General features: G+C 43.0%; 1 protein-coding gene across 3 annotated transcripts in view; it reads right to left on the reverse strand.

The window, feature by feature from the left end:
* The window catches only part of LOC134904955 (protein Hook homolog 3), a 155,144-nt gene that overhangs the window by 80,873 nt on the left and 52,365 nt on the right, over window positions 1-21,906 (reverse strand). For 2 of the 3 annotated variants that reach the window (XM_063914593.1, XM_063914594.1), the window contains exons 7-10: window positions 17,557-17,619; window positions 17,359-17,442; window positions 11,084-11,247; window positions 4,927-5,067 (exon numbers count right to left, since the gene is read on the reverse strand). In XM_063914593.1, the coding sequence (XP_063770663.1) occupies window positions 4,927-5,067; window positions 11,084-11,247; window positions 17,359-17,442; window positions 17,557-17,619 (452 nt within the window). Of the gene's footprint in view, window positions 1-4,926; window positions 5,068-11,083; window positions 11,248-14,212; window positions 14,276-17,358; window positions 17,443-17,556; window positions 17,620-21,906 lie in introns of all 3 variants that reach the window. The other variant, XM_063914592.1, reaches the window with a different exon arrangement.

Below are 21,906 nucleotides of genomic sequence, written 5' to 3' on the forward strand. Positions count from 1 at the left end.
AGATAGCGCTGATGGGACAGTGCTATAGGAACCTATAGGTAAGCATCCTGGATATCCAGAGATACCATAAAATCCTCCAGCTCCATGGCCAAAATAATGGAACGTAAAGTCTCCATATAAAACCGAGGCACCCAAATGTACTTGTTCAGTGCTTTGAGATATGAGTATGGGCCAGAATGACCCATTTGGCTTCTGGACTAGAAACAGGTTGGAATAAATACCTTGTCCTCGTTGTGCAGGAGGAACTGGAATTATCACTCCTGACTGAAGCAACTTCTGAACTTCCTCTTGCAAAGCCCTGGCCTTCATTTCCACTGAAGATGGTCTGGTGGAGGCCCGCACCATCAGGCTGATGGCTTATCTTCTGATTTGGAAGCTGGACCTCTGGTAGACCAATGCTTTTTAGTGTTACTAGACTTGTTGGTTTGGGACTGGTTTGCCATCACCCTTTCCTTTAGCTTTTTTGGGTTTGATTTTGTATGTGGAAGGAAACTTCACTTTCTTGGAGTTTGCGTCCGACTCCAAAATACTGTTTAATTCTTTACCAAAAAGAATATCTCCAGTAAAAGGCAAAGATTCCATAACCTTTTTGGATTCTGAGTCAGCTTTCCAAGTACGTAGCCAAACCGCTCTGCGAGCTGCTACTGCTTAAGATGATGCCTGAAAGGCAATAGTACCCATATCCAAGGCTGCTTCTTTCATAAAAGTCGCTGCCTGTTTGATATGTGCAATATGAGATTTTTGCTCTCTAGATGCCATTGAAAGATTCCCCTCCAGTGCATCAGCCCAGGCTAACACTGCCTTTGCCATCCAGACTGAAGCCATGGCTGGTCTTATGATTGCCCAGACAAGGAAAAAATGGTTTTAAGAAAACTTTCAATTCTCCTATCCGTGACATCATTTAAGGATGTTGACGGCAGAGGTAATATAGATTTTCGCACCATTCGAATGACATGAGTATCTACTTTGGGAGCCACCTCCCTTTTTAAACAGTCCCCAGCTGGAAGAGGATAATTGGAATTCCATTTTCTTGGAATTCTAAACTTCTTACTGGGCGTAACCCAAGCCTCTTGTATAATTTCCGTCAACTTTTCTGACCCAGGAAACTCAGTCCTAGCTGTTTTAGGACTTTTAAACACAGGTGCCTTGGATTTTAACACAGGCTCTATCGCCTCCTCTAAGGAAAGAATGGCTTTCATTGCACTAATTAGCTCAGGTATGTCTACCAAGCTGAGTTCTTCCTCCTCGTCTCCGTATGCAGACCTGGAGTGTGATGAGTCCTCATTCTCCGTCGAGTCTTCATCTGAAACATGTGTAGGCTGAGAAGATGTTGTTTCATATGTAAGTGATTTACTTACCGCCGGCCTAACAGCCTGCCTTTGTTGAGAGGCTGCCGCTTACCTTGCTGAATGAAATAAACCCAAGGTGGAAGGTCGCATGTAAGGGCTAACAGGGTAACCTGTCCCTGGTATAGGAGCTGGCATTATCCACTCAGCTATACTGGATAATGTCTGTGCAAAAGTAGCCCCTGGTAGTTCAATGTGAACCTGTGCCTGCTTTGGATTATTTAAAAGGCTTCTGTGAAAGCTAAAACAATTTGCACATAATCCTTTTTGAACCAGATCCTGAGAGGTTAACCCAGTTTTGCAAGACAAACATGAAATGAGTGTTGATGCTGCTGTGGAAAGTGTATTTTCCTCACCCTTGTCGCTCTTAGATATGATAAAATAATTACACTCCTTTGCAGTGTTACTACCCGATTTGTGACTGCAATCACTTTAAATTTTGTTAAAGTGACACACAATCTGACCCTACCCTGCTTTGCACCAGCATTGAGGCTTGGAATATACAGAAAAACTGACAGAATTATAGTAAATTCAGCAATCACACTAGCAATCAGTCACAGGTTATACATTAGTATAATAAGCAATATGAGCACATCATCATCTACAAATACATTCAAGTATGTAGGAGAAACATATTACTGCATTACCTTACATAGAAGTTTTAACCGTATTCAGTCCCACAGCAAAAGAAAACAGCAGCAATATTTAACAGACTCATATACATGAAGCACTTATCCAACTATTCATACTTACAAGGTAGATAGAGACTCAGTGCTGTATTGCCCAGCTCAGGAGAGTGGGATACAGGAACACTTCCAGGATCGATCAATTTGTTAGCGAACGCTGAGTGGATCCAGATGCTAATAGTGTACACACTCGCCCCGTGAACCTACAGTGAACACAGATGTCCAAGTGAACACTGAAGCACCAGTCACACAGTCACCTATGCTGCGACTGGGTCCTTTTAGATACACAGAGTCTCAGATGGAAGTGGGAACTCAGTTCTTGGCGGGAAACTCAGAGGAAACTGGTCATGAACCAGGTGGAGGGACGACCAAGGGAGCATCTGACTCCCCACTGCTGACATCAACCCTAGGGATCGCGGCATCATACTATCCCTGGAGCCTATGATCCCTAGGGCCTAGCGCCGGTGCACCCTAGGTGGCAGCCGCGTCAGCGACTGTTTGGTAGTCTCCTCCCAAAACAGTGCAGCTGTATCCGTGTTTCCCCTCTAAGCAGAACCGATGCCTTACTTTCTCCCCATGCTCTGCCCACAGCCTGGTAACGTCTGCTGGACTTGCTAGTACATCCCACACAGACGCGTGCCGAAGCAGCATTGTACACGTGGGTAAGTTTTGTCGCAACCCGGCGGGGGGTTGTTGGAGCGACTCTGAGTTGCATGCAAGACGCTTTTTAGACAAGGACGCTCAAAAAATAGTAAGACTATAAAAATAAAATAAAAAAAGCATATGGCTGCTGAAAATCAGCAGCCTTTTGAACATGGTCCAGCTCTTGCCGCACCAAACAAAAAACTGATTTGCCTGAGCCAGGAGGCAGAGATATATATGGACTGGCTTGTTGCATGCTGGGAGGCCGAAAGCTTTGACCGATTGGTGCAAATTCGCTGTCGCGTCATCATATCCCAATATTATCCTATGGATAGCCTGTGGTCCCTGCCGGAGAAATGAGACATTAGCTTCTTGTTGCAAGTCCAAAGCTGGACCCAACCGGAAAAGGGGTAGAGCTCCATTGCCTGAGAAGCTGCACCTAGCTGCACAATCTCTGTCGAGTCTTTGTAGGAAAGGTGAAGACAGCTGTGCAGCCATTGTTGCTTATGTAGGAAATACACTTGTAATCTGGGCCTCGCCTGGAGATATACTAGCAGGAGGAGCTAGGCCGGGAGCTTCACACTGGTTAGCTAACTGCACATTATCTGCGAATATGGAATGTCAGTTCCTGAGTGGTAGTCGTGGCCGAATGAACTCACTCAGAGTACCTGTGAAAAGCTAGGCACTTAGGCCTCTGATGGGGATTCCTCTGCCCTCGTGGTCCAAAACCATGAGTACGTCAGTACAGGTTCAACAGCTTCATAATACAGAAGCACTCCTCTCCGAGGATGCTTAATTCTTGGAAGACATTATAAAGCAGACCAAGAATGTCTACACACGGCACACACAAGTTATAAAACATTGGCATGTACATTACCGGGTCGTGCAATGAATGGTAAAACACCACAAATAGAGAAATACGTTGGGCTATAGAGAGCGAAACCCAGGTACACTGGTTACTAAGTTGGCGCTCAGTAACTAAGCCATAGCTCTTTATATAGCATGGGGAATGATACCTGGGAGAGTATTCACCAATAAAGAAATTAGTAGATATGAAATATATCTATACACACTATATATAGATACACACACACATACTGTATATTTCCTAATACAGATGTATATATAACAAGCGCTAGGTACACACTGATATAGAATTAAACAACACATGCACACAGAACATTCAATTCACTCCCCCCTATAAAATCAATGGGCAAATAGTGCTCAACAAAACAGCCCTGACAGGGCAGGAAGGAGCTCAATGTATAACCTGACTAATTAGAGTGAGGTATACAGGAATATAGTCCCAAACTACTCTCCAGAGAAATACTGAGGCAGGCATCTAAAATGGCTGCCCAGTGTGTCTCTGTGGAAGCGGGGAAACAGGTATAACCCTGTGGCTGACAGTTTACATGCAAGGAGTGTGCCAAGGGATGGGAGAGTGGCTAGCAGGCTGAGCCTGATTACCCACCCTGGCATGGACCCCTGGACAAATGTCTGTTACCACACTTTAGCAGTTACCTGGTGCCAGTTCTATCCTGCAGGTCTAGTCAGTTGTGCGGGCCTAACTGGAGCCACCCCTGCCAGCAGTATGTGGCTATCTGCAAGGAGGGAGCCGTACTTACCTGTGCCAGTGCATGTCTGCTTGCAGCTGCGGGCTCCGCAAGATGTGTGCTGTCCTCCTGGAAGTCACAGACCCTGTTGTCTGTGCTGCCGCCGGTTGCACAAGGGGTCGTTGGAACAGCAGTGAGGCTGCCTTTTCACTACCCACACCCCAGAAAATGGTGCCTACTCCTGTCGGCACCAAACTAAAACTGGCTGGCCCATGGCCGAAGGCAGCATATAGTGGAGAGGGAGCCCACGGCTACTGGGAAAAAATAAAAGTAACCGTTTTGTGCCCAGTCTCTCACTCCCGGCTTTATTCATTGTCAACCCTGTGCCCCCCTAGTGGAGAAAGAAAGAAAAATTTCTGCTACATTATCCTTTAAATATACACACACACACACACACACACACACTTACATATATAAAACCAACAACAGTTTTAGGATTAATAAAAATTTAGAGGTTAAGCAATTGTTAAGCAGCTTAACATCTTAAAGCATAAAAGATCTGTCAAGGTGTACAAAGATGATAAAACACACTTTTATATGGAAGACATTTGTATGGCCTCATAAAACCATTAGTTTGATTATTCAAGGGTTGCAAAAATAACATGCTAATAACATAAATGATGAAATATGGTCACGTACCGTAGAACATCCATTTCATCTTTCAGGGATTGTGCTTCATCTGCCAGTGTGGTTAAATCTTCATTCTGTTGTTTTAAATCTGTGATCTCCTTCTCCAACTCTTCACAACGTATCCTGTAATCATCTTTAGATGCTTCAAGCCTATAAATATGAAACTGGCAATTACAAAATGTAGAACATTTAACAAGTCACCAAAGGAGTGCTCAACCAAACACGTAACTTTATTTACAGAATAACTGATAACAGTCACAAAAATACATGATATGAAAAAGTTTAATGAACAAAAGTCAATGCATATATAAAGTATCTGAGTGACTTTTTTATGTTGATGGACAATGCTGTATTTTGGGATTTAAATGCAATTACTGAATGTGTGAAGTAGAACCAGAAATATACACAGATAAAAAAAATAATCAGCAACTTGTTAGAAAGTATACTGTACCTCCCAACAATTCAATACTGGATATCAGAACTCCCACATGCTGAAGGTGTGCATCGCCAAAAGGGGGCATGGCTTTGGGTGGGCATAGCCTCACATGTCCCCCAGTTTTCGTCATTTTGGGGGCGTACCCAGTTCTCCCTGAGCAGCTGGGCACCCCCAAGATTCATCTCCTTGCCCTGTTTAGATGTCGTGTGTCTGTTTTGCTGTGCAAAGTACGGTGATCAAAGACTCCCTCAACCACCCCCCTGCCCGTGGGACACTGTGGCACGCAGAAGGGACAGCGGGACAGTGTCCTCATAGCCGCACTGTCCCACTGTAATTGGGACAGTTGGGAGGTATGCGTTTATGACTCAGTCTTTCATTACATATCAACATTTTTGCAGGTCAAATAGTCTTCTATTTCTTTGGCATTTGTGATAGAGATCATTCTGGTTGTAAGCTGTAAATGGCCACCTTTATCCGGACCGATTCTCCGCCTAGACGGACGTTTAGTCACGCTAAGGCGATAGCTTAGCTTGCTGAGTTTAATCACAGGCAGGCGCGTTGAGGCGATTCTAGATACTCAGCATGCATTACACATCTCCACCACTGGGTGGCTAATGCTCCAATAATCCAGTACTTTCGATCGTATAGCGGCGGATTGATCTACAGCTCTGGCAAATGGTCAGTGACGACTGTAATGTTAATAGATGGTGACCAATGGTCAGACGGTGAGAGTTCTCAATATAAATAAATAGTTAATACAGACACAAACGAACATGTTAAAACACTTGTGTATGCAGACGCAAGATTGTGTATGGAGACGCAACTAATTGTGTAAAAGGAAGTATGTACAATGCATAAACACCGTGCTTTTGAAATACATGTACAGTATGAGCGTCCGAGTTCCCGCGACATTCACTTTATTATAATAATTTTTTTTCTTTGTTATACATTCAATGGAAGGGTGCACACAGGTTTCACATAAATCTTGTCTTGTAACCTGATCGGAACTCCCTACCTGTCTACTGCATGAACTGTGCAGGCTCCCAGGGGGGAAGGGGAAAGTGGGATGGGGGTAGGGCGAGGCAGTGGAAAATACCGTGTTCAAAGAACGGGCCAATGCTGAAGGAGCGTTAGAATCCTCTAGCTAAAATACACAGGGTCGATAGGGATAAGCGAGGTCTATGCACATAACGATACACCAGACCCCATCGCATCACAAAGTGACAAAATGTCCGAGGCACATGAACCCCCGCCTTGTAGCATTATGAGCATAGACCTCGCTTAACCCTATCGCCCCTGTGTATGTTAGCTAGGGGATTCCGACGCTCCTTCAGCACTGCCCCGAAGCCTGCAAAACCTATGCCGTCACTCACTCCATAGCTGAGTGCTGACACAAGGTGAATGTTCATGTGTCTTGGACATTTTGTCACTTTGTGATGCGATGGGGTCTGGGGTATAGTTAAGTGCATAGACCTCGCTTATCCCTATCACCCCTGTGTACTTTAGCTAGGGGATTCTGACGCTCCTTCAGCATTGCCCCGTGACCTACAAAATCTGTGCTGTTACTTGCTCCATAGCAGAGGGCCTCCATGGGGCAAGGAGTCACAGGTGGTAGCCATTTCAATTGAGTCTACCCTGCTACAGAATTGTATGTGTACCGTATGGTGCATAGAACCTTAACAGTACAACCGCTCCTGCAGCTTTGCCCTGGTTTATGTGAATAACTCCCTCCCTGTCTACTGCATGACCTGTGTAGGCTCCCAGGGGGGAAGGGCGATGGGCTAGCGGGAGGCGGTGGAAAATACCGTGCTTTTGAAATGCAAGTACTGTATGAGTCAGAGTCCCCAGTATGTTCTTCTAGTGTACTAATTAGCACGAACAGCTTGTAACGTACAGTGGCAAGCTTAATCTTTCTATGTATAATGGAGAGATAAAAGCTCCTCCCTAAGTTCCTAGATGCCAAATCACCATCCTTAGTATATCTGTACAGTATGTTCTACTAGTGTACTAATTAGCACGAACAGCTTTTAACTGGATGCCAAATCACTGTACTTAGTATCTCTGTACAGTATGTTCTTTTAGGGTACTAATTAGCACGAACAGCTTGTAACGTACAGTGGCAAGTTCAATCTTTCTATGTATAATGGAGAGAGATAAAAGCTCCTCAGTAAGTTCCTGGATGCCAAATCACCGTACTTAGTATCTCTGTACAGTATGTTCTATTAGGGTACTAATTAGCTGTTCGTGCTAATTAGTACCCTAATAGAAAATACTATACAGAGATACTAAGGACGGTGATTTGGCAACCAGGAACTTAGGGAGGAGCTTTTATCTCTCTATATTATACATAGAAAGATTAAACTTGCCATGGTACGTTACAAGCTGTTCGTGCTAATTAGTACACTAGTAGAACATACTGTACAGAGATACTAAGTACAGTGATTTGGCATCCAGGAACTTAGGGAGGAGCTTTTATCTCTCTCCATTGTAATCTTTCTAAGTATAATGGAGAGAGATAAAAGCTCCTTCCTAAGTTCCTGGATGCCAAATCACTGTCCATAGTATCTCTGTACAGTATGTTCTACTAGTGTACTAATTAGCACGAACAGCTTTTAACTGGATACCAAATCACCGTACTTAGTATCTCTGTACAGTATGTTCTATTAGGGTACTAATTAGCACAAACAGCTTGTAACGTACAGTGGCAGGTTTGATCTTTCTATGTATAATGTAGAGAGATAAAAGCTCCTCCCTAAGTTCCTGGTTGCCAAATCACCGTCCTTAGTATCTCTGTATAGTATTTTCTATTAGGGTACTAATTAGCACGAATAGCTAATTAGTACCCTAATAGAACATACTGTACAGAGAAACTAAGTACGGTGATTTGGCATCCAGGAACTTACCGAGGAGCTTTTATCTCTCTCCATTATACATAGAAAGATTAAACTTGCCGCTGTATGTTACAAGCTGTTCGTGCTAATTAGTACCCTAGTAGAACAGAGAGTACAGAGATACTAAGTACGGTAATTTGGCACTCAGGGAGGAGCTTTTATCTCTCTCCATTATACTTAGAAAGATTACAATGGAGAGAGAGTAAAGCTCCTCCCTAAGTTCGTGGATGCCAAATCACTGTACTTAGTATCTCTGTACAGTATGTTCTACTAGTGTACTAATTAGCACAAACAGCTTGTAACGTACAGTGGCAAGTGTAATTTTTCTAAGTATAATGGAGAGAGATAAAAACTCTTCCCTATGTTCCTGGATGTCAAGACCATGCTTAGCATTTCTGTACATTATTTCCTATCTAGCCAGAAACCCTGCATCCTGTGCAAGCTAGGCGGACAACTGGAGGGGACCCGATACACGGTTGCTTCCCGTTTCCCTTTCCAGTGTCACATAAACTAGTGGTTGATCTGCCCCGAAAGCCAAGAGTCTCCTCTTTTGTATGGTACCAGTCCTGAGTCTATGGGACACCGAGAACCAGAGATATCAGTATGCAAAGTTGACCCATTTTCCCATAGACTATAATGGGCCCGTTAATTCAGACCCACCATGGGTTCCGACGCTTGTCATGAGCCTTGTGGGGGTCACAGAAACTTGGGTTTGGTACCCTCCGGTAGCTAATTGTCTCCCCTTCCATACCAACCTAGCGATGAAGGCTCCCACCCCCCACGCTGAGAGTCCCAGGTTTGAGTCCCAAAGTGCCAACCTTTTTTTTTCTTTTTAAATGTTCCCGTGACATTCACTTTATTATTATTTTTTCTTTGTTATACATTCAATGGAAGGGTGCACACAGGTTTCACATAAATCAGAGTGGGCGGGGGATTTTCCTACATACAGTAGTATACTGTTGCACATGTCTTGTAACCTGATCGGAACTCCCTCCCTGTCTACTGCATGTACTTTTCAGGCTCCCAGGGGGGGAAGGAGAAAGTGGGATGGGGGTAGGGCGAGGCAGTGGAAAATACTGTGTTCAAAGAAAAGGCATAATCAAAACCATGGGGAACTTTGCGGTGTATCGTTATGTGCATAGACCTCGCTTATCCCTATCACCCCTGTGTATTTTAGCTAGGGATTCTGACGCTCCTTCAGCATTACCCCATAGCCTGCAAAACCTAGGCCGTTGCTCGCTCCATAGCTGAGTGCTGCCACAAGGCAGGGGTTCACGTGCCTCAGACATTTTGTTACTTTGCGATGCGATAGGGTCCGGTGTATCGTTATGTGCATAGACCTCGCTTATCCCTATCGCCCCTGTGTATTTTAGCTAGGGGATTCTGACGCTCCTTCAGCATTGCCCCGTAGCCTGCAAAATCTGTGCTGTTACTTGCTCCATAGCCGAGTGCCTCCATGGAGCTAGGAGTCACAGGCGGTAGCCATTTCAATTGAGTCTGCCCTGCTATAGAATTGTATGTGTACCGTACGGTGCATAGAACCTTGACAGTAGAAACTCTCCTGCAGCTTTACCCTGCTTTATGTAAAACTTGTGTTTTGTCAGTTTGCTAAGCGATCGAGCCCGGAGTAACGTAATGTGCATAGACCTCGCTTATCTCGATCTCCCCTGTGTATTTTGGCTAGGGGATTGTGACGCTCCTTCAGCATTGCCCCGTAGCCTGCAAAACTTATGCCATATCTCACTCCATATCCGAGCGCTGCCTGCCACATGGTGGGGGTTCCGGGGCGGCGGCCATTTTGCCAGTGCGCTATGCGATTGAGTCCGGTGTACCGTAATGTGCATAGACCTCGATTATTCCTATCACCCCTGTGTATTTTAGCTAGGGGATTGTGACGCTCCTTCAGCGTTGCCCCATAGCCTGCAAAATCTGGACTGTTACTTGCTCCGTAGCCTAGGGCCTCCATGGGCAAGGAGTCATAGGTGGTAGCCATTTCTATTGCGTCTGCCCTGCTACAGAATTGTATGTGTACTGTACGGTGCATAGAACCTTAACAGTAGAACCGCTCCTGCAGCTTTGCCCTGGTTTATGTGAATAAAAAAAATAATGAAGTGTCTGGAAAAAACTAACATGCATTCGTACTTCAGGAATTGAACCCGGGACTTTGAGTATAGGAAGCGGAACACTTCACCACTTCGCCGCAGACAGATGAATAAATTCATTGGTTTTGATTATGCTGTAATGGCTACGGGATTAGGATGCTAACATACCGTACAAAATTCCTAATCTCAAGTGGCAATAGTAAACTTCTAACACGTCCATTTGCGACAGTGTACACTACTGGTTTTATGTTGTTTTGTCTGCGGGACTTGGACGCTCACATATTCATAAAGTACTGTAGATGGATCATATACTGTATGCTGTACTATTTGCGTCTGTATCGTATATACTGTATTAAATAATGCAGCGTAATGAGTATTTACTGTATTAAATAATGCATCGTAATGAGTATTTACTGTATGCAGCGTAATGAGACGCCTTAGTAAAGTAGTCCTTATTATATATTTCAGTATTGTATTTTACGGGAGACCACACGCATGCGCAGTGGTGATTGTAAAAAGCGACATCTGGTGGATGATCGCAGGTATTACACGAAAAGGTAACGCCAAACGCTCTGTCTGCATCCGTGCGATTAGGTACGCCTCTCTGTGACTAGGCGCGCCTCGCTACGCCCCGGTACGCTGCGTATGCTCGATCGGGACAAACGCCTCAGCCAGTCAAGATAAAGGTGGCTACATCTGTAAAATAACAAATCAAAGTCCCACTAAGCACATCATACCTAAATGTTTCTTCTTGCAGCTGTTCAAGTTGTGTCTGCAGCTGTAGGTGTCTTCTTCCTGCAGGGCTGTTGGGATCTTCCAGAGAATCGGATTGGTTCATTCGCTCCATTAGGACCTGGTTCTCAGCCAGCAAACTACTCTTCTCTTCTTGGAGGCCTGCGACCTTAAATACAGACAGAGAGTCTAAGAACTAACTCAGAGAGCAAGAGAGGAAGAACTATTTTCCTGTACAATGCATGGTACATGCCAGCCACACACAGCAGTCAAGTCAGTGACACGAGTGTTTGTACAATAATAATACGATAAGACCGTTGTTACTGTGTAATTATGCTTCAAATGCATTTTATGGTTAAAAACAAAAAAGGCAATCCACACATAAATGTGTACACCTGTAATTTAGGTATAGTCACTGGTATGACTAGCAATACATTTCTAAGTGATGTGATTATGAATTACTTACAAAGTAAGTCAATGGTCAGGAGCATCAGAGCATTTTTAGTTGGGTAATGGGGACAAAGTATCATTTTGTTGCCCGTAAATAGCTGAGAGTTGACCCTCAGTTGCAGCTGCATACCACCTACTTGATGCCGGGCAGGGCCGGCTCCAGGCCTACTAGCACCTTGGCCCCCTCCAATACTCTATGCGTGCGCTCCTGGAATAGTGGGCGTGGCCTCCTGGGAAAGTGGGCGGGGCCTCTCAACTTCATATTATCAAACTATAAATAAATATATTTTCACACACCCTCTACGCACACAATTAGCAGCCTTACACATAACAGCCACAGTAGTGTTCCTTACAAACAATGTCTCCAGTATAGTGCCAGCTACACATAATGTCTACAGTATAGTGCCAGCTACACATAATGTCTACAGTATAGTGCCAGCTACACATAATGTCTACAGTAGTGCAGTGCCAGAAATAGACATGACATGCCCCCCAGCAGTGCCAGATAGACATGACATGCCCCCCAGCAGTGCCAGATGCACACAACATGCCCCCCCAGCAGTGCCAGATGCACATGACATGCCCCCCAGCAGTGCCAGATGCACATGACATGCCCCCCAGCAGTGCCAGATGCACATGACATGCCCCCCCAGCAGTGCCAGATACATAAATGCCCACACAGTGCCAGATACATAAATGCCCCCCCACAGTGCCAGATACATTAATGCCCCCCACAGTGCCAGATACATTAATGCCCCCCCACAGTGCCAGATATGCCCCCACAGTGCCAGAAATGACCCCACAGTGCCAGAAACATTAATGCCCCCCACAGTGCCAGATACATTAATGCCCCCCACAGTGCCAGATACATTAATGCCCCCACAGTGCCAGATAAATGCCCCCACAGTGCCAGATAAATGCCCCCACAGTGCCAGATACATTAATGCCCCCCACAGTGCCACATATGCCCCCCACAGTGCCACATATGCCCCCCACAGTGCCACAGATCCGGCCGCGCTGTCTGTGCGAGCCGGAGCCTGAAAGTGAACTGTGCGCGCTGTGCGGCGACGGTGTCTGACATCAGACGCCGCATAGCGCGCACACATTCCTTTTGAAGAGAGTAGGCGGCGCAGCCCGCAGGCTACAGGGCCGGCTCCAACATGGCGGCGCCTTTTAAGGGTGGCGTCTTGCGCGGCCGCTCGAGTTGAACATGCCTGGAGCCGGCCCTGATGCCGGGGTTAAACAGTAGTAAATATAATGGCAGCCTGGAACATACAGGGTTTGCTGGGCATTATAGAGCAGTGTTCATTCTAGCACCCTGCACCTGTCACTACTTGTGCAGTTCCTCCTTCCTGCCTGGGGGGCTTCTCTCTGCACTGGTGCTTCTAGTACACTCTGGTCTGTATCTCAGCACTAACATACAGACCAGAGTGTGCTAGATGAAACCAGAGCAGAGAGCGACACCCCAGGCTGGAAAGAGGAACTGCATGGGTTGTGACAGGTGCAAGGTGCTAGTATTAGTAGTGCATTTAAGTGCATTGCTCTAAACTCACTGTGAGGGCAGTAGGGTGCTTGTGTGTGGTGGTGGTAAATATGGTATATAAAGCAGTGGTGGTATAAATTGATGATTGCACAAGTATTTCAGACTTTCTGCACTGTGGATGAATAGCTGCTTTTTGTGGCACTGTAAGGATAAATCCCTTTCTTGTGTAATAAACATAGATCACCTAGTTCACCACTGCTGCAAATGCGAAAGCTGGATTTTACTGCAAAGTGTGATCAAGTGAACCCATCTCCCTTTCTAGTGGTGCTAATCAATGCAATTAAGGATGTAGCAAAATCAAAATCTCAAGGGGATCTAATTGGAGCCACCAAAGGTGCAGCAGGGTACAGGCAGCTCGGGGAGCATCGGGGGAGTGGCCCACAGAATGGCTGTGCATGCGCAGTAATGCCTGTTGCAGGACGGACCTGCTGTGAGAGCCTTGGCAGGTAGTAGTGCCCATTGGCTCTGTATTATACAACAGACGCAGTGCAGAGCGCTACTCTCCCAACAGCATGGCGCCTCTCAAATGTTTAGGGGATGTCGAATCACCCCAATGTCAAATGGATTTAACAAATATGTCTGAACGTCCATTTTTGTCTGTTTTCCAGTGTTTGGGAGCAAACGGTCAGTTGTCATTTGCTCCCATCCATTACCAGATTTACATTCCAAACAGAAAGACTGGACAGACAATCTTATAGCTATAGGGGGACATTTACTAAGCAGTGATAAGAGTGGAGAAGTTGCCCATGGCAACCAATCAGCACTGAAGTAACATCTATAATTTTCATACTATAAAATTATACAGAGCTGCTGATTGGTTGATGGGGCAACTTCTCCACTGGCTCACTTCTCCGCTCTTTTCATTGCTTAGTAAATGTCCCCCTAAGTCTGTTACTAAATGAGTAAAACCCAAACCATCTCACTGTACATCATTAAGCAAAGCATCTGTGTACAGTAAATCGCACACACCACATACGTCACTTATTAGCCTAGTTCTTGGCAACCATGTGTATGCTAATTTACGCAATATTTATGCTAAAGTAATATTAGTATTTGTGAGAAAAAAACACAAGTGCATAGGCAATCCAAAGTGACATGTTAGTAAATGTTGATGCTGTGGTGTGTACAGTAATAACTTTACCCTTTCTTCTAGCTCATTACATTCATATCTCAGTTTATCTCGCTCCTCTTGCATATAGTATACCTTTATTTGCATAGAAGGCAAAATAAGATTGGTTATTGGACTTAGCATTGATGTAAGCACAAAATAGTGGCCTTGTTTATTTAGCATATGCTCCATTTGTCAAGAACTCAGCATATCGCTAGGTTTAACATTAAGTTAACTACCATATTACAGATACTGCATAGCAATTGCACATTTGTAACCATGACAATTTGTTTTCACTTTAAAAGCAATGGTTTCAGCTGTACATATAAGTACATTTTACTGGCTCTGACAGCTCATTATATTACCGTGTTGTGCATGAAACAGCTGCCAACAAAATATATTAACAAATCATCACAAACTGTTGAGCTGCTGAATTGGTCATAACACACTTTCTGTAAAGAAACCTATACTGCCCCTCTAGTTGCTATATATCTGCACTATGTGGACAAAAGTGATTAGACACTGTCAGCAAACAGATCAACAAGATTTTATTGACGTCAGCACTTTGTAGGTCCACCACGTGCAGTGATTACTGCAGACACCATTCTTGGCTAACTGTCCACAAGTTCCTGGACAACAGCAGGCGGTATACTTTGCCATTCCACCTTAAGTACAGTGACCAACTGTGACACTGAAGAATGCTGAAGCTCTAGTTGTTCCAGAGGTTCTCAATGGGGTTAAGATATGGACTCTGTCCAGGCCAGTTCATCCGGGTTACCAAATTTTCTGAATACCAGTCCAGCATCTCCCTGGAAACACGACAGGTGGCATTGTCGTCCTGATAAAAAATATTTGTCGGTTCCGTAGAACTGCAACAATGTAGGGAGCACAGAGTTATTGAGAACATCTCTATACTCAGTAGGGTAAGAGTTAATGTGACCATGCATTACAACTAGTGGACCTGTGGCAAACCAGCCCCACAGCATAACGCCACCACTGTAATGCTTTACTGTAGGTGCTGTACATTGTGGCATCAGACATTCTTCTGGCAATTGCCAAATCCAAACACGTTCATCTGATCTGAAAAGCAGCTGCTCGTCCATAATATCCAAGCGCATGGGCCTAGTGGCCATTTGGAACTCGTATGCAATAGTATGCATGAGATGACCCCTCTTCTTTCGCAGCTCTCTGGTTAGCACACTCTGGTCCCTGGGTTGCAGTACTGGGGGTCTCCAAGGCGAGGTGCATTCCTGCAATGACCGTTCTTCTTCCACACATTGATGACAAAAGACATAGTGGATTTAGGAACATTCCTAACATCTGTAACGCTGCTCACACTCATATCATCATGCCGATCAAGCAGCCTACTGTACAATGATCCCATTTTCAAACTTGGTTAGCTCCTTACAAAAAGCCATTTTGTTAGCAAAGGATTTAATCAGTACCCCTCTACCCGTTTTATACCTTCACAAACAAGTGTCTGCTGCAAGAGCAAACTATTTCGCTTGCACAGGGGAGCCCAATCAATTTTGTCTACATAGTGTATATCTATCCATCTATATATATCTATGTCTACAGTACATATACTTTTGACTTGCACATTGTGTGGAAGGGAATGTATAATAACATATTGCATGTGGCTAGACACCTATAGAAGTGCAAAGCCACACATAGAAATTCATTTAGCCACGTCAACGCATTAAATTAATGCATGTTAACTTAACGCACCTATCGCGCGATAATGCCGCTTATTGCCAGTATGCGCAATCTTGTTTATCACACAATTCAATTTGAAAATCACAATATCGTCGTGCGCATGATAATTCTTGCTTGTCTTACAGGCGTTAATTTTAGGGGAAATCTGCCTGTACCCCCCCCCCCCCCCCCCAAAAAAAAAAAAAGACAAATATTGGAGTACATAAAAAAAAAAGGTTAATACAATATATTTGGGTCATTTTAAACCACCTTTAAGTAAAAAAATTGCAAAGAAAACCAATAACTCCTAAAAACACCTGTCCCAATTTCCTGTATTTTGCATTTTTTCACCCAAAAAAGACATCATTATTGGCCAAATAAAATAATTAAAAACTTCTAATTACCTACAGTAATCAGAGATTAAGGGGGATGTCCCAGTGGTTCTGAACCAAGTCCTGACATTTTTACCTTAAAATAGGTATTTTCCCCAACTTTTCATCTGCTCAGGAGGCGGTGAAAAGAAATCCCCATTAAAACCTAAGGAGAATTATCACGGGTAAAGTTTCACGAATCATTGGATAGGTCCATTTTCAAGAGTCGCGATAAACAGTTTTCTCGCAAAAAAAGGGCTTTTCTCGGCTAACTGAATTCCCCCCATCAAACCACTGTTATTACAAGATACAACCACATTCTGTTATCTGCAATGTTATGTCATTATATGGTCACATTTACTGTATTACTTATAATATTCATATAACGGGATAATGGGGGTTATTCAGGTTTGTTAGCAAACCAAAAAAAAACACACACTAATGGGCAAAACCATGATGCACTGCAGGGGGGGGGCAGATGTAACATATGCAGAGAGATTTAGATTTGGGTGTTCTATAGTGTTTCTGTCTATGGTAAATACTGGCTGCTTTATTTTTACACTGCAATTTAGATTTCCATTTGAACACACCTCACCCAAATCTAACTCTCTCTGCACATGTTATATCTGCCCCAGCTGCAGTGCACATGGTTTTGCCCATTAGTGTGCTTTTTTGGTTTGCCAACAAACCTGAATAATGCCCAATATACTGTACAGCACAAGTAGTATTTCAGGATTTAAATGAAATACCAAAGACCAAACTTATGAGTGTATTAAATGTAAAAGGAAAGACTTTGAACACACTACATCCATATCCATTTGAATAGAAACAACTTTTCACTTCGATTTGATATTTAAGAACAGCTTAAAGTCAATATGTTCCCCAAATGTTATCTATAATACCACTGTAAAAGAAAACATGGAACCAAAGAAATTATTTTCACAAGTTAAATACAATTGTAAGAGGCAATACATGCAGTATAAGGGAAACTAGTTCTGTGGAAAGGAAGTTTTAGGTTTTATGTTAGACATGTCAACAAAGTGGGCTATATAACTTTGGTGAGCAAATATAGGAATTTTGCTTATTAGCTCCTATTCGTACAGAAAAACTAACCTGCATGTCTAGTTCATGGCATCGCTGGGCAATTTCTTCTTTTGCTGCCAATGCGTCATTCAGTTCTTCCGTAGATTTCTTTAGCTATTGGTATGATATAATGCAATAATGAATCAGTAAATAGCTGAAGCAATGCCCGACGTGTTTACAGAACCGAGTCTTACAGTATATTGAGCTTTTATAAAGTTAGATGGTTACCTGTCGGTCAAGTTCAGCATAAGCATCTGTTCCAAGAGAGACTGGTGTTTCTTTACTCATCAGCTGCAAGTAGATCAAAGAGAATTATATTCATATGGTATGATAAGTCAAACCTTATAAAAATAATCTGAAAGACTTTAAGAGTAAACTTTGCTGGGTCCCGGGGGCCCATCACCCCACACCATTTACCCAAAGTATATATACCCAGTCCCGGCAAGTGGGTTCCACCTCCTACACAGCAACATCTGACACCAGACAGTAAAAGCAAAGACTGTGGCACTGTGCCAGTGCCTTTGCTATACTGTACAGTCAGGCTATATTACTGGAAAGATGGTGCAGCATACGAGAGGGATCCCACTTGCTAGCACCAGGCCGGATGCGGAGCGGTGAAGGGGCCCGCTGTACACGGGCCCCCTCTGGCTTTCATATGCTCCCGTTGCAAGGATGGAATTTTTTTTATTACAACTAAAGGGTCATCAATCAAGTAATGGGAGACTGGGGTCTATCATCTTACTCCTATATCCTTCTAAAAACTCAAGCAGAGGGAAAGGAGAAGTGGTAGAATAATGAAGTAATTCAAGCAGCGTAATAAGCAAATTTTGAGATCTAGAGGCAAAGCAGTCACCATATAGTCAAAATTGCTGTGTACAGCCAATACAAATCATTTATACAGGAGACCAATTTGGTAGACGTGGTAGAGAAATAAAGCCACAAAAGACATAGAATATTGCATAATCAAGTAATGGTTAGGATTGTCGAATCCAACGTTTCCCAAATCCATTACTCAGGAAACCTAACTGTGCATGTTTTCTAGGTCTCCTGACAGAACCACAAGTGATGTAATTAGTACACCATGTCAATATTTTAAAAAGTGTCAGTCTGTAATGAATACACATGTGCTCAAGCAAGGAGATATGGAAAACATGTACTGTTAAGGACTGTATATGGAAAAAAATGATCCAATCTTTTTGACCACATTCCTTAATCCAGTCCTCTCTTCACCAACCAATAAAATGCAACTATGAGTATATACTTATGTTTAATACGTAGTCTCAACATAGTTTAGGTTACATATACCGGAAATAAAAGTGCATATAAAATGCATCATTGTAACAAAAATTACATGATGGTTATGTCAAGTGAAGCCATACATATTTACAGTATTACATAGGTTTCACTTGTGTTGCAATTTTAACACTGCGTGTTCCAATGCAGTTGATAACTTTATGGTCATCTAAAACATAAGTGAATCACAAATAGAAATGCATATATATTGTTTCTCCATGCTCTGCCAACGTTTTGCTGAGGGGGGTTGCTAAAACTGTGCCAGGGCATGCTGGGTGTCCAACTGGTTGCCTTCCCTTGGTTTACTTTATCTGATGCATGGCACTGTACAGATTTTCCTATTCAATGAGGCTCATGTAAAGTTGAATGCAAGTCAACTGTAATCACTTACATACTGCGTGCACAGGACTAAATTCTTACATTTACACATACTGTATAAAGAGCAGTACGTATCTCGGGAGCTACCCCTATCCACACACTTTGTTTGATAGCAGCCATCCTTGTCAGTGCGTATTTGCACCAGCCCTACCACTGGTGTAAATGACCTCCGAGAAAACAGACATATTTACATATAAGCTGAAACCTGCAAAGCCTACAATTCTGTCAACATGCTTTCTCTGAAATTAGCCTATAGGCTGGGCACTGGCCTGGTACCACCTTAAAAACACCTCTTCAGTCTCAAGTGGAGGGACCACCGAATTGTGTACATCTCTGAACTGCTTGTAATTTTGTAAACTCTGATATGGACATACAGTACTTGCCTACTCTCCCGGAATGGCCGGGAGGCTCCCGAAAATCAGGTGACCCTCCTGGCCCCCCAGAAGACCAAGCAAGTCTCACAATTTTTCACTTAGTGAGTAAAGTGGGCAATCCGGGCAGTCGATGATGCGATTCTTGCTGAATCACGTCATCATGGTCACGCCCCCTGCAGTATAATGCCTCTGTCACGCCCCTGTTCCGCCTCCGCCATGCCCCCTCTGCTCATCATAGCCCTGCACCGCCCCCCCTGCTGAGCCGACCTGGCTGCTTTCTCCCGGAGAGAGCAGCCAGGATGTCGGTAAGCATGCTTTTGATCATGCGCATATGTCCACAAAACTGATGGGAATTCAACTCTGCATCAGTCCCATAGGGCCTAATTTAAAGTTAAGAGTTAATCCAGCAAAAATGTGTTATCTGATGCTGAGGATCAAATTTACAATGTGTAGACAGACTTAGGGGTTATTTACAAAGAGTTTCTGAACGCGCTTATGCCCGGAATTTAAAAGGGCAATGCTTTTACTAGTCGTGCCTTTCTAGTAAAAGCACTGCCCTTTTAAATGTTGGGCATAAACACGTTTAGAAGCGCCAGATATTACAACCCGATGCTTAATAAATAAACCACTTAAGAGTTAAGAAGGAGGCTTGTCCTTTGCTCAACTATAAACCACAGTGCTAAAATATAATACTACCATGTATTTGTGTGCTACATGCAAAAGCAGGCAGTAAATTACCTGCATGCAAAACAAAATTAAACCGCTTACATCACAGTATGGTTTGCACTATTTACCTGGATGTGCTACTAATTCTAAGGGGGGATTCAACTAGCCATGGTAATTTACCACGGGCTAATCAATTAGCCCCCTGCCGGCAGCACTTTTCAGGTATTATTTCTACACCTGAACAAAGGCGAAAAAATATCTCTGATAACCAGTGGATTAACGGGTGTCGTAGTTAATTTAACGGGCATTAAACAGGGTCTCAGATGAAAAAGTGAGTGAAATTGAATAGCCATGGGTGTTAAAACCCAAGGCTACATCCCTTTTTCACCTGCAGTCATTTATTGCGGGTAATAGAATTCCCCAAAAATGAGGCGATTTATCTTTATTGGATACATATTATATTTTTAGAGATTTGCAATTTTATTTTCATCCAACACTTTAAAAAGCTTACATTATGAAGACAATGTTGTTTTTACGGTTGAATTATACTTTCATTTAATTATACAGTACTTTATATATCCATGCTATGCTACATGAGATATATATATATATATATATATATATATATATATGTATGAACTACAGACACTGAGGTGTTAGGATCACAGCGGGCTCACACAGCTTTTTATGCCTTCGGATTCTCTGAGACGTGTCTGAGCAGTGGTTTTAAATAGAAACTACATTTTCTCTCTCTGTAAAAAATAACTACAATTTTGGGAGTGTACAACATATTAACCCTATTGGGCTGGTGAAGTAGTCACATCCTCTCCGCCAGTATTGGCAATATTATTTCTTGCTCACTGAATTGTTTATAGGCAGGTGGTGATTATTAAATATCCACCGCACTATACAACTTTAGTGATTCATCTATACCCCTGAAGAAGTCCTATTACAGGGACGAAACGCGTAGAGTTTTAAAAATTAAGGTGATTAGGATACCCAGTATACATTGGAGAAGTCCCCACCACTGAGCTCACATCCTGGAGTGTTGGGTGGCAATCATTTTTTCATTTGTATCTATGTAACCTGGTTGTTCCTTATAATACACCTTGTATATAATGTAGAAAATATTATACATTGTACATTTTAAGTTGGATGTTATTAATAAACATCGGAAATTTACTAATCTAAGGCTATATTTCGGGTGTCTACATCTCTTGGTGAGAGGGTATTTTTTAGGTAAATATTTGGCTGAATGCAACCGAATACTGGATCTGAAAGAGATCAGAATATCCACTCCATAGAGTAAATTTACTAAGACGGGAGTTCTATTTAACATGGGATGTTGCCCATAGCAACCAATCAGAATCTACTTCTCATTTATCTAGCACCTTCTAGAAGATAATACCTGTAATCTGATTGGTTGCTATGGGCAACATCCCATCTTCAATACAACTCCCATCTTAGTAAATTTACCCACAAGTTGGGATTGAATCGAGTCAATCAACAACACGATTTAAAGTGTTCAGACGTTTAAATCCATCAAAACTTATGGACTTATAAATGGACAATTGATTTTGATGTTTTAGCACCCTCCGGGCTATATTTTTGTCCACATTGTTTCTGTTCCCGCTAACAGGGGTTCCACCGTGAGGTGCTGCTCTTTGAAGTGTGTGATAAGGGTATTCTTTGTTGTGTGTATTATATATATATATATATATATATATATATATATATATATATATATATATATATATATATATATATATGTATATATGAAGATGAAGTTAATTTTTTATTGGCGAGTGGGACACTAAATCTTCGCATACTAGTTTAGAAAGGAACTCCTACCACTGCTGTGCTGATT

The sequence above is a fragment of the Pseudophryne corroboree genome, chromosome 1, assembly GCF_028390025.1.
Source record: "Pseudophryne corroboree isolate aPseCor3 chromosome 1, aPseCor3.hap2, whole genome shotgun sequence".
Lineage (NCBI taxonomy): Eukaryota > Metazoa > Chordata > Amphibia > Anura > Myobatrachidae > Pseudophryne > Pseudophryne corroboree.